This window comes from Python bivittatus, unplaced genomic scaffold (genome assembly GCF_059951505.1).
Source record: "Python bivittatus isolate LINGU-HERP-01145 unplaced genomic scaffold, Pbiv_v1 ctg000850_np1212, whole genome shotgun sequence".
In the NCBI taxonomy this organism is placed as follows: Eukaryota; Metazoa; Chordata; class Lepidosauria; order Squamata; family Pythonidae; genus Python; species Python bivittatus.
In genome coordinates this window covers 14,307,749-14,321,718 of record NW_028277112.1, presented here as the reverse complement: position 1 = coordinate 14,321,718, position 13,970 = coordinate 14,307,749, and the positions used below count along the sequence as shown (strand labels likewise).

The window sequence follows — 13,970 nt, the reverse complement described above, 5'->3', positions numbered from 1 at the left end:
TTTCAAACTTCAGTATGAATTACAGTCATAGTGGACAGGATATCATACACAATGAGGCGAATTCTGAAGTAAAAGCTGTCGCTCAGCAAAGGTATTGTGGTTAATATTACAACATTCCTTGCTAGGCAGTCAGTAAGCCTTGTAGACTGAATAAATAATCTCTGCAAAAAATATATTCTTACAAGTAAACAAGTAAATATATATCTCCATAAAATTACTAAGACTTAAGCTTAGGTTAAAGGCTTTTTAAAATGTATAACTGTACAGACTTCTTCACAGTAAAATCAAAATTAGCTCTGTATCCATTGACTTTAAGCTTTAATGAACTGCAAATGAATTCCACTTGATAATCCCTAAAGCAAAAGGAAAAATGTTTCATCTATTAACAGTGGCACAATCGCATTATAAATAACTAAAATAAATTATTTCAATCAGCTTATCAACCATTCCAAATAAATTATATCCTTGTAGAACAACAGCAAAACAATGTAAATAAATATTTATAATTATTTCTATGAATCCACCTATTTGCCCATCTACATTGTTATTCTTCAGAAAGTATTGGGGATAGTATGTGTAGATAATTAATATTTACTCCATACTAAATTTTCATTCTAAACCAAATATTAGACAAGTGAAGACAGCCATCAACTTTAAAATAAGTTAACATTAGGGATGTGCCGCAATTCAAATCTGAGGTAAAAAGGTATTTTCATGTAGCCATCAGCGCACATACCTGCTGATGCCTCCTTAAAGAAGCTGTGTCTTTTCCTGGGCTTGCATGATAGCTGCACAAGTCCAGGAAAATATGGGATTGAATTAAGAAGGTGAGCCCATTCTTCCTCAAGGCACTATTGCACCCTGTGGTGCTCCAACTTGAATGCAGATTTCCTGGGATTGCAAAGCCACCATGTGAGTCCAAGAAAAGATGCAGCTTACTTAAGGAGTTACCAAGTGATGCAGCATGCACGCCCATAACTGCTCCAAAGCACACCACACCACCATAATATGATATATGATATTCTTAGTAACAGATACTGAAAAGAACATAGTTTTACTCTTCACCTTATTGTCTTTTTATTTGTAATGTGACTCTGGTACTGTCTGCTATTTCTCTGTGCACTGCCATGAAATACAACTTCATCAGAGTGCAAAAATGTTTTTTCCAAATCTGAGAGCATTTTATTTTTTTCTTTCCCACATAGAAATGGTCTGCAAAGCATAGAACCTGATAAAGCAACCAAGTTTAAGAATTCATGTATCAAAAGACTACACCGCTGCAGTTGCATTACATAACAGGTCCTGATGTAGCTACAATGTATAGCAATATAATAAAAAACATGCCACTGTATAGACCATGTATAGATTATAGAACAAAAGAACTTTTAGGCAAATGCTTCCACTTGAAAATAGAAATCCCGAATTACGAAATTGGAGGGTGCCATTTAAGTAGTGAAGTCCAACCCGCAGTTCAGTACTGGAATCCAGATGAAAGCACCCCAAACAAATGGTTAGCTAGCCTCCACCTAACACAAAGGGGAGTCCACCACTTACCTGAGCACTTGGTTCTACTATTAAACTGCTCTTACTGTTAGAAAGGTTTTTTCTAATTCAGTCAGAATGTATCATCCTGCCCTGAATTTGTTCTTTGTGACACCATTTCAGGTATTTGGAGATTGCCATTATATCTTCCCTATCATCTTTTCTAAGACTAAACACACCCAGTTCCTCAAAACTTTCTTCATGATCATCCTCAATGCCCTTCTCTGAACATGTCACAATTTCTCTGATTTTTTCTTCTAAGTGCAACATCAAGAACTGGGTAGAACATGAAGTGGGGTCTGACTAAAGTAAAATAAAATGGAAAGATTACATTATTTGGACATTATACTTCTGCTGATGCAATCTAAAACTGCATTTGCCCATTTTGCATCCACATTACACCCCTGGATCATTTTCAGTTTGAAATCAAGTACTATTCAGTATCTTTCTCACAAGTACAATACATACATGCCCCATGCTCTACCTGCGCATTTGACTTTTGCTTCCTAAGTAAAGAACTCTATACTTGTCTCTGTGAAAGTTCATTTTGTTATTTCTAGCCTATTTCTCTAAGCTATTATGATTACTTTGAATTTTGTTTCTGTTTTCTAACGAATTAGCTATCCCAGCCAATTTTGTGTCATCTACAAATCTGGTAAGCATTCCTTCCACCTCTTGAACCAACTTACTAAGAAAAATATTGAAGAGTTTCAGACTTAGGACTGATCCTTGTGGCACCCTACTCAATACCTCAATTCAATATGATATAGCACTGATGAGCATTCTCTGAGTACAATTTTGAGCCAACTATGTAGCTTCTTAATAACCATGTCACCCACACGTAACTATATTGCTAATCAGCTTGTTTCAAAGTGCTCTATTGAAGTTAAGATATATAGTGACTACAGCATTCCCATAATCTATTAAGGAAATTATCTGATAAAAAAATGAGATAAGATTAAGTCTGGCAAGAGCAGTTCTTGACAAATCCTTTCTGACCTAGTAATTACTGTGTTACTTTCAAGGTGCTTACAGATTGATCTTTTTATGATCCGCTCTAGAATCTTCCCAGGTATCAGTGTCAGACTGATTGGTCTGTAGCCTGTTGGAACTTCCCCATTTGGAAGATATGAACAACAGTTGAGTTGTCTCCTCCAATCATCTAAGCACTTCACTAGTTGTCTAGGATTTTTCAAAGTTATTACGAAAAAGTTTGGCTAGACCACTATCTACTACCTTCATTAATCTATTCAAAGCAAAGAGGTATTCCCCAATTCAATCAGTGTCCAGCTTTGATCCTGCCCCTTCATCCTGCTCTTCAAAATTTCCTGGTGGAATATATACTTTTTGTTGAGGAAGACCAAAACAAAATAAAACTTGAATAGTTCTGCCCTTACCAATTAGCGTTTTGCTATCTTGGAGCTGACAGAAGACTTACTGTTTTTATTTTAAACTTAACTAAAGCAGCCCTTTTTGTTATTGTTGGTGTCCATTGCTAATCTCGACTCATTCTGCATTTTTGCTTTCTTGGCACTACCTATACATTTATGGACTAGCTGTTTATACTTTTTTTTTACTTTCTTTCACTTAGCTAACTGCTGTAGCTACATTCTAATAAATGTATTAGTTGAGGAGACAGAACTTGAAGAGGAAAGAGTATTATTGGAAAATTTCTTTTCTAACCAGTGCTATACAGGTAGTCCTTGACCTACAACTATTCATTCAATAACTGCTTGAAGGTACAATGGCACTGAACAAATGGTGGTTATAACAGGTCCTCAGAATTCTGACCGTCCCAGCACCCCCACAGTCACCTGGTCACAATCTGGGCACTTGGCAATTGGTTTGCAGTGGCAGCACCCCATAATTAGGTGATCACCATTTGCAACCTTCACTGCCAGCTTTCCCAGAAAGTCAATGGGGAAGCCAGCAGGGAAGGTCGCAAGTCACTGGGGTAAGTCTCCCTTACCCACACACTCTACGTTCCACCAGCCCCTCTGCGCTCATGCCACACTGGCCACTTGCACACCCCTGTGCACCTTCACCTCTTGTGCATCCCCACACTCCCTCATGCACCCTGCCTGACCCGCGTCTCTCGCGCACTCCCTCACACCCTCCCTGACCCATGCCTCTCACGCACCCCTTGCAACCCTTCCCCGACCCACGCCACGCATCTCACACACCCCTCATACCCTTGTGCACACCTCTGCACCTTCACCCATCCTCCCCAACCCTTGCCGCAACTCTCCCGCACCCCTGCAACCTCTTGCTCCCTCCCCCACCTGGCAGCAGCCACTTACCTGCCTGCCAGCTTAGGACTTGCAACTTCGTGCAGGCTTCCCCACTGACTTTGGTTGTGGGAAGCTGGCAGGAAGTTGCCTCACCTAATGACCACAGGATTTGGTTAACAACAATGACTGGGACTCCAGGGATTGCTGTCACTGAGCAATGTGGTTGCGCTTTATGACCACATCCCTTAGCGACAGAAATTCCGGTCCCAACTATCATAACTCAAGGACTATCTGTATCTTATTTCACATAAATATTGCCTTAAAGTCATTAAATAGCACTATAAGGAATCATACATAGCTCAACTTCCAAGCATGTTTTATGATCAGATACTCAATACACCAGTAGAGAACTCATGGAAAATAAATTATTAAAATTATTTTTCTTGCAAAAAAGAAAAAAAGACTGCCAGTAAATCTCTCGACATTAATCAGTACTTTCTGCCTTCTTGCATTAAGAGTTATTGATTGAGAAATTCTGCTGCAGAATTCTTAATACTCAACTGTTGTAAAAACAAAGATAATACTAAGTTACTACCCTAAAAAAAGGGAGTACCAAAACTTTGCCTAAGAGTATAGTATAGTGTATACAGTGGGGCAAAAAAGTATTTAGTCAGCCACCAATTGTGCAAGTTCTCCCACTTAAAAAGATGAGAGGCGCCTGTAATTTTCATCATAGGTATACCTCAACTATGAGAGACAAAATGGGGGGAAAAATCCAGAAAATCACATTGTCTGATTTTTAAAGAATTTATTTGCAAATCATGGTGGAAAATAAGTATTTGGTCAATATCAAAAGTTCATCTCAATACTTTGTTATATATCTTTTGTTGGCAATGACAGAGGTCAAACGTTTTCTGTAAGTCTTCACAAGGTTTTCACACACAGTTGCTGGTATTTTGGCCCATTCCTCCATGCAGATCTCCTCTAGAGCAGTGATGTTTTGGGGCTGTCAATGGGCAACACGGACTTTCAACTCCCTCCAAAGGTTTTCCATGGGATTGAGATCTGGAGACTGGCTAGGCCACTCCAGGACCTTGAAATGCTTCTTACGAAGCCACTCCTTCGTTGCCCGGGCAGTGTGTTTGGGATCATTGTCATGCTGAAAGACCCAGCCACGTTTCATCTTCAATGCCCTTGCTGATGGAAGGAGGTGTTCACTCAAAATCTCACGATACATGGCCCCATTCATTCTTTCCTTTACACAGATCAGTCGTCCTGGTCCCTTTGCAGAAAAACAGCCCCAAAGCATGATGTTTCCACCCCCATGCTTCACAGTAGGTATGGTGTTCTTTGGATACAACTCAGCATTCTCTCTCCTCCAAACACAACGAGTTGAGTTTAGACCAAAACGTTCTACTTTGGTTTCATCTGACCACATGACATTCTCCCAATCCTCTTCTGGATCATCCAAATGCTCTCTAGCAAACTTCAGACAGGCCCAGACATGTACTGGCTTAAGCAGGGGGACACATCTGGCACTGCAGAATTTGAGTCCCTGGCAGCATAGTGTGTTACTGATGGTAGCCTTTGTTACTTTGGTCCCAGCTCTCTGCAGGTCATTCACTAGGTCCCCCCGTGTGGTTCTGGGATTTTTGCTCACTGTTTTTGTGATCATTTTGACCCCACAGGGTGAGATCTTGCGTGGAGCCCCAGATCGAGGGAGATTATCAGTGGTCTTGTATGTCTTCCATTTTCTAATTATTGCTCCCACAGTTGATTTCTTCACACCAACCTGCTTGCCTATTGCAGATTCAGTCTTCCCAGCCTGGTGCAGGTCTACAATTTTGTTTCTGGTGTCCTTCGACAGCTCTTTGGTCTTGGCCATAGTGGAGTTTGGTGTGTGACTGTTTGAGGTTGTGGACAGGTGTCTTTTATACTGATAACAAGGTCAAACAGGTGCTATTACTACAGGTAACGAGTGGAGGACAGAGGAGCCTCTTAAAGAAGTAGTTACAGGTCTGTGAGAGCCAGACATCTTGCTTGTTTGTAGGTGACCAAATACTTATTTTCCACCATGATTTGCAAATAAATTCTTTAAAAATCAGACAATGTGATTTTCTGGATTTTTTTCCCCATTTTGTCTCTCATAGTTGAGGTATACCTCAATTTTATGATGAAAATTACAGGCCTCTCTCATCTTTTTAAGTGGGAGAACTTGCACAATTGGTGGCTGACTAAATACTTTTTTGCCCCACTGTAGCTTATTGCAAGTGTATAAATTGCAATTTATACACACACTATTTTGAAAAACTTTTGTCACGATTAGGAATGATGTGTTTCTTTAGCATGCCTCATCTGTTATGAGGAAGGAAGGAAGCACTAAAGATATCATACTAGTTCTGTCCCTATACAAGTTCAGAAAAGCATACAGGTGTCCACAAGAAGGATGCAAGAGACAAAATGAAATGCCATAACATCATGATGCAAATCGCATGACTTACATATAATGAAAGTACTCAAGTACGATACAGCAGGGTTTGTGTCATGACATCAAGATGCACATTTTGTCATTTTTCTATCATTAATCGTGATTGGTTATGGACTTCTATGGAAAAGCAATACAGTACACCTAAAATCAGTGTGAAAGATCTCTGCTTTGCTCTTCATAGTTATATCAACCAAATGTTCAAAGAATCACATTCTTCAATTCATAATTCAGAATATTGCTCATGCTTTTAGATGGTTTTATAATGAACATATAGCATGATACTGTTCTGAGTTATTCTCAGTTTATTTTCTCTTTCAACTGGTACCAATCTTACATAAGTATAAATGTTTTCTGACAGAATATTAAGTGACACTTGATCAATTCTAAGAAGTACTAATTTTATCATGAGTGGTCTAATAACCAAATTTTCTCATCATGATTCGTCAAATACTTAGCATAATACTGATATCTCAGCTGTTTATAACATGACTTCTAGCACATACCGTTTTGTCTTGCACCAACAGCAGAAATTATAACTGGAACTGAACAGTGACTAAGTGTTTTCTTTATCAGTGGTGCATAAATATCTTTTACTTCTTGAAATGAAGACTTGTCATTTACAGAATATTTAATCACAATGATATCTGCTTCTCCAATGAGGTTCCGAGATGTGTACCAGTCACTTTCAAAAATATCCTATACAAAACAAAAAGATGGAGCTAAATTCCCTTTTTTATTGATCAAAAGAAGATCAGAGCACACAAAATTATATAATAACTGAAAGTTTACCAAAACTGAGCATACAAAATTTGTGGACAAGTTTTTTGGGTGTTAAAAATGTGTAAAAGTATCCAGAATGAATCAATTTATAGGCATTAAATGTATTGTTTAAACTTAATCTTGCTTTCTATGTCTTGCTTGTAGCAAATTTCATATTAATATGTCCATTTTATAACTATGTTTGCATACACAGGATAACTAGATGAAACTAACAAAGAAGTTAATGCCAGCAAAGGATTTTGAATCCAGCAGTCTAAATTTTAAGATAAACTTTCTATTCAACTATTGATATATTTTATATATAAGATACATGCATCAAAACTACCACATTTTGGTTAATTACAGCAATATCAGTTCATAAGTACACCACTAATACATTTTGATAACAGAAGCATTTGCCTTTCTAAAACTTTGTCCTTGCTAGAAACTAAGAAAACAATATAACTGAAAGTTATCTGCTTCACTGGCAGTTTATTCCTGACCTGGATTTACTGGATGAATAACTGCCATTACTTAAATTAGTTCTTCATTTCTGAAGATCAGTAAAACCAGCTATTAGGAATTAAATGCTGAAATCCTAATAAATGCAGTATTCTTTAAAAAAAAAAAAAAGCTGTCCCAACTTTCTTTTAATGATTGAAGAGCAAATAGCTAACTAAAGAAAGCATTTTACAAGAGCAGCTAGAAATACTTTTTCTGTGACAATGAATTAATATGCTAACTTACATTTTCCCACATTTTCCCAGCATGTAAGAATACCAATATACCCTTTTGAATAGTTTGTTACTCCATCTTTTATTGCAATCTTTATAATATTTATAAAGTTCAAATTAGAATCATGATATGTTGTTTATTCTTATAAGAAATGGAAGTCTGTTTCTCCAGTTACATTCTGTAAAGCTCACTACTATAGAAATGAAAGGCCAATTCAATGTCCTTATTGTCAGCTGATGAAAAGCTTAGCCCTGCTCTGCTTTTTTTTTAGCCTGTAGTATCACAATTTGCATTACTACAAAAATCACACAATATGAAAATTCTATTAGATTATCCAATATTTTAAGTAACATCAGAAAAAAGAGAACATAAGCTAAGTTCAGAATATTCAGAGGTTTGAGAAGTACCTCAGAGTGGGAATGGAATCAAAAAGAAAGGTCAAGACATAAGGTATGCAGGGACAATATCAAAACAGAGGAGACAGAAAAGAGGGCAGGAATAGCAAAATTGAAATGACATAATAAACTAGTTTTGTGAATATTCTGAAAAGTTTTACACCATGAGCATGTGTATGTACACTTCTCAATGCACATTCTGAACCTAACCAAATGATTAGGAAACATCAGTGTTGAAATTTCCAGATTTTTGCACATACAAGATATTGCTCAGCTGGTGACAGATATTTCTAGATAATGTCTTCCTATATGAGAGATTCAGAGCTTATTTAAGCAAAACAGTATCATGCTTTTACAAGAGTATCAGTAGCCTTTGAAGAACAAAATGTGCAAAAATCATGGGGGGGGGGTAGGGAGGTCCATTAGAGAACAGCAAACATTCCATCTATGAGTACTAATTAACATGGTAAATACCACAAGTGATGTCTGATTTATAATTATATAGAACACTTTACAAACATGCTGCAAAATAATGATCTGTTTAAAAAGTTACTTAATTTCAGATGCAGTTCATTCCTGAGGTCTTATATAAGACATGTGTAAGTAATGATGTCAAATTACAGTTGAGACAAAAAGTACAGGATTATCTAAATCAATAATCTACAATTATCTATAATGTTTGCATGTAAACATATGAATGCAAAGTTACTATATAAGCTTAGGGCACATTTTCATAATTACTTGGCATAGACTGTTACCTTCAGATGCACTGCAATTACTCTTCCATCCCATGATTAGAAAAGTCCTGAGTGCTAAATATATTATTTTCCAAAGTTATCTCATGTATATTTCATGTACAACATACTTCATTGAGTGGGTGGAGGGGAAGGGTGGATTGTGGCTGAATACAGAGCCAGGAAATTATACTTGTCCTAGATGTCATTATCAGAATAAATTAGATAAAGTGGTTTTGAGCATGTGTCTTCAAGCAAAAGTATTTAACTAATTTTTGCATTAATCAGTTATTAAAACTGTCACATCTCCAGACAGGAAACCCTAATCCTAAGTGAAACTTCTATACTGACACACTAAAAGAAATGCGTTTGTCTCGGACAACTGCAGTGGTTATAATAGTGTTATATAATTCTACTACTCAAGAGTGTCTGTGACAACAATGTGAAAAATAATACTGTGGTGAGTGTAAGAACTTTCTCATTGCCTATCCCACTTGTTTAGCTTATTTTTTTAGTTCTCCTGTCCACTCTGCAGATAATGATTATTTCTGCTGTGCTCTCCTGGTATTCCAAAAATAGTTACACATCCACCCCAATATTCTCTTAACTTCTCCATGCCACAGATTTAAAATATGTTATTGACATTGTAAAAGATTAATATTTTATCATTTAAAATTAAGACCTAAAGAATATTGTCCACAGCCATCAGATGTTTCAGGGGACGGAACGTACTAAAAATATGTTATCTATCAAACATAACTAAGATAAGCAGCATCTCACTCATAAGGATTATACTCCAACATCTTCTGACAATATTTATAGATGTTCATAGAAATATATCTCTGAGTTATTTCAGAGATGGGATTGTTTCTAGTGTTTAAAATTTAAACTGTTATTATTCAACTCCATATAAATCACTCAAAATCTCACATAAAGATATGAATCTAGAATCTTATAAGCAATTCTAATACTAATATTAGAAACATCACTAAAAGTTATTTTTGGCATGATTAATTAAGCAAAGTAACAGTACATGAGCATTTTTACAATTTTACACTCATGCAGTGTAAATAATATTCTAAACTGAAAGCTAAACAATATGTTTAATTCCTAACTGAAATTTAACATTGTCAAACCAGATTATAGAATATAATTCTATATTCAAAACTGTTTTATTCCATGAAAAAAACCTGTCTCAATGTAGGAATAAAAATGCTGCTTCTTTATATTTTAAACTTGTCAGATACCCCAGGTTTTATTCAACTGGGAGCCATTTATAAAAGATTCATTCTCTTTTTTTATCTAATTTAACATTTTAAGAACTGAATACCAGTTTAGCAGTTGACCCAGATTAGAACTACAATTCTAGATGTGATTACAATGAAGTAAGCCTAATGGAACACTTTGAGACTTAGGTACTTCTAAACAGACATGTTTAAGATTGGTCTATAACTTTTTTACTACATTCTCTTACCCAGAGAGGACAGTCATGTACCACCAATCTGACATTTCCAAACACACAAGCTTGATACTCGGTGAATGCAGGATTTCTAAGGTAGTTGGCAGAGTTTAGCAACAAATTACTATCAGTCTCTGAAACTAGAGCACTTCTCCCAAGATAGGTCCAGATCAAACTCTTCTGATCATCCTCGGAAAATCCATCTCTTTCATTCCCAAAGGCTACAATGTGAACAGACCTACAAATAAATAATATTTTAATGTATTAAACATTTACTAAAGCAAAATAAAGAAAAAATGGGGTGGGGAGAAGAGGAAAAACAAATGATGTTTTTTTTAAAAAAGAAATTAGATATACAGACCGGTACACACACATATAAACAGACACACAAATATATTTTAGTGGACTCAAAACGTTGAAGGAACAATAATCCACATACATGATTTTAAATCCAGAAGCACGAAAGCAAATTTCCTTGAAATTCTGCAAAAGCTGCTCGCATTACAAATCCAAAGCCATTTGAGTTTATTCTTCCTCCATTTCCTGAGGCTGTTTCATTCACCTAGTCGCATACGCGGTAGCTCTGGGGAGTTTCCGTCCATGTGTCGTTGAGCAATCTTGTCTCTGTAAGCCAGAAAGAGGGTTAGCTCCGTGACAATAGCTTGCTACTGGTGCTACTGCTGTGCTGAAGATGAAATTAGCACATAAACTCAGCAGCTACCAGCCTCAAGCTCAGCCATTGCCTCGTGACGTCAGTATACGCTACCAACAAAGAATATTAACACCGCAAAAGGAAGAGAGACTCTGTTTTCTGCAAAGCATGATACAATCAGGTAAAACACACACACAAACTACAGCTTTGGGAATAGTAGAATCTCACTGAACTGAAGGAGACTACGTGATATATTGCTGCTACTGTGAAAAAGATGCATAATAAATCCATGAGCTCACTGGCAGCCAATCCACTTCCAGAGATTGCCATATGCAAGAAGTCAGGCAGCTCAAGTTAAGACAGAGATGTCAACATTCTAGAAAGAAATGCCCCCAATTTACGTTTCTTTCCAGAACTTTCACTTGCACAATATAGTAGTTTTTAAAGCAGCAATATTATAAAACCCTTCAGATGTCACATTGTGCTGTTTTATCAGCTGGCAGGCTAATGTTAATTTTTACTTGATTGTAAAATAATCTATTGGATGCATTTTTCAAAAAGTTTGCAATAATCTTCATGTAACATCTCATTTTCTGTGATCAGTTCAAACAAATGACATTTTGAAATAAAAAAATAAGCATTTTAATTACAGTATTTGCCCTGCTGTTGGCACTTCTATAAATCAACAATATTATAGAAATATGATTGTCAACAAAATTCTTAAGAGAATATTTCTATTACAAAATCTGGTATTTGCATGAAGTAGAGAGGGAAAGAGTTTCCTGTATTTTAAATTCAGTACTTAAATCTGTATTGGTGAAATAGGAGAAAAGTATGCAACATTATTTCAGTTTCTTTCCCAAGTGCTAAGGTACGGTTATTCAGCCTCAAAATTAGAACACGTTAGATTTACAGTAACCTTAATAGACAATAAAAACCTATTGCTGCTTTTTCAATTAATTTCTTTTCCAAAATTTCAAATATAATCTCTTATTTAGAAAATAACTTGCTTAATTTAATGAATTTTGCACAGCATACATAGCAAATATATTATCTATCCAACTACCCTTTTGCAACCAACACAGCACTCTCCAGCACAAGATACTGCGCAGTACATAAATACTGTACATTTATATATTTATTTTTTATAAATATTTATATATTTATGCAGTATAAAAATACTGACAGGCTTGGGGTTGCAAAAGTACAAAAACAAATTTAGAGGAAAAAATTTGGTACCTCAAACAGCCCAGTAAGTACTAAGAATACTCAGTGTATATAGATTCTGACTGTTAGAGGGCAGAAACATAACATTCAGGTAAAGGTGAGGAATTAAGTATTTTTTATGAAAGGACTTCTGGAACCCTAATAAAATAAATGTTAATAATAAAATAACCCTCATTAAAAATGTTCCATGCTACAGTACAGTATTTTATTTTTGGTCCCACTTTTGTAAAACTTTTTTTCCTGGGAAAAACACTGTTTTGAACACTAAATACTTTCAGTGGTTTCCAGAAAATTTGGGCACACATACAAAAATCCTCAGATGGAGCAAAGAACCTGCAGCTTAGCTATCACTACTGTACTTCATATCCCCTGTCAATTCAACAAAGAAAGAGGTATCATTATTTGCTATTTCAATGTTTAGGTCCTTTCATTTTAATTTTTCTTTACATTTTACCCAATTGGGGGTGGGAGTTATCTGTGCCAGTTCCAGGCTGATAAAGTTTTTGAGCTGCTGTGGGCAACTCTCAAGGCTCTAAGGAGGCTTAGGGTCCTATAGGTCAGCTAACAATGTAACATGCCTGTTCTAGTTGATATTGCAGGCAAAGAATGATGGAAGTAAACCTAGACTTCTTTGTTCACCATAGTGGGATCTGTAATTTCCTAGAGACAGGAAGATGCTCTGCAAAGTTAAAAGAATCACAGACTTAAGCTTCATGTTTGTATGTTTGCGTGCACTGTACAGAGAGGACCAACAAGGATATGCAGTTAGAACTTAGCACTGAAAAACACACTGCATAGTGTCCCAAAATGTTATGGTCTTATTATTCTTCTAGAAAGCATTAAAAGCAGTAAAATTAAATGAAGACTGTTTGTTGCAAGCCAGCATGTTTTATTAAAAATATTAATGTGCATGTCTGTTCAAAACTATATGAATTTCAAATAAGAATCAATATATTGAAATTAAGGTTTTTTCCTTAGTAATATAAATTAACTAAATCTGTCTATCCTGATATCCTTTCTTTATTGCTGAACAGTTGTTTAACAACCACAATTGGGACTGGCAACTCAGTCATTAAGTGAAGCGGTCTCTAAGTGAAATCACAATTGTGCTTATGATCTTACTTCAGCTTGCCTTTGCTTTACAGACCTGCAAAGATGGTAAATGCAAGAGCTGGTTGCAAAGTTACTTTTTCATCACTGTTGTAACTGAGAACAATAGCTAAATGAATCAGTCGCTAAACAACTTCAGTCTTTAATGTAAATATTTAACCACATTGTACCTTATTCCCAAACCTCTTGAATAAGAGTCTCAAACTATAGTCAAAACATGGCACATAAAATGATAGCGTAAACATGCACATTAATTTTGTTCTGATAATTCAGTTATAAAAATAAGTATCACAGGAATGCATATTCCTTCCCAGTCTGAAAACAAATTTGAGATAGTATTCAGGCCTGGAATGTAGAATTATGACCTGAACACATTATCAAATTTTATTATGATCTTTCTCAGGGATTATATTACAAAGATAAAGCAAGAACACTAGATGTCAAGGTGGAACTCAAGGTTTCTCTCTCATCACAGCAAAATTAATGGACAGAACTTTTAAAGACTACAAAACACTTTTTTAAGACATTTATTTCAGACTTTATATGAGAAAATCAAACTCATGGAGAAAATAGTAATTTTCTATTTACTTTGTTAGATACTTGAATATAAAAATACTTTGAGAGCACTTATAAAGCAT

General features: G+C 35.8%; 1 protein-coding gene across 2 annotated transcripts in view; it reads right to left on the bottom strand.

Annotated features, from left to right (window-relative positions):
• The window catches only part of RHOBTB3 (Rho related BTB domain containing 3), an 87,356-nt gene that overhangs the window by 29,118 nt on the left and 44,268 nt on the right, over window positions 1-13,970 (bottom strand). Inside the window, exons 3-5 of one of the 2 annotated variants that reach the window (XM_088129910.1) lie at window positions 10,783-10,967; window positions 10,359-10,581; window positions 6,765-6,957 (exon numbers count right to left, since the gene is read on the bottom strand). In XM_088129910.1, the coding sequence (XP_087986036.1) occupies window positions 6,765-6,957; window positions 10,359-10,581; window positions 10,783-10,784 (418 nt within the window). In that variant the 5' untranslated portion in view covers window positions 10,785-10,967. Of the gene's footprint in view, window positions 1-6,764; window positions 6,958-10,358; window positions 10,582-10,782; window positions 11,242-13,970 lie in introns of those variants that run through there. The other variant, XM_088129911.1, reaches the window with a different exon arrangement.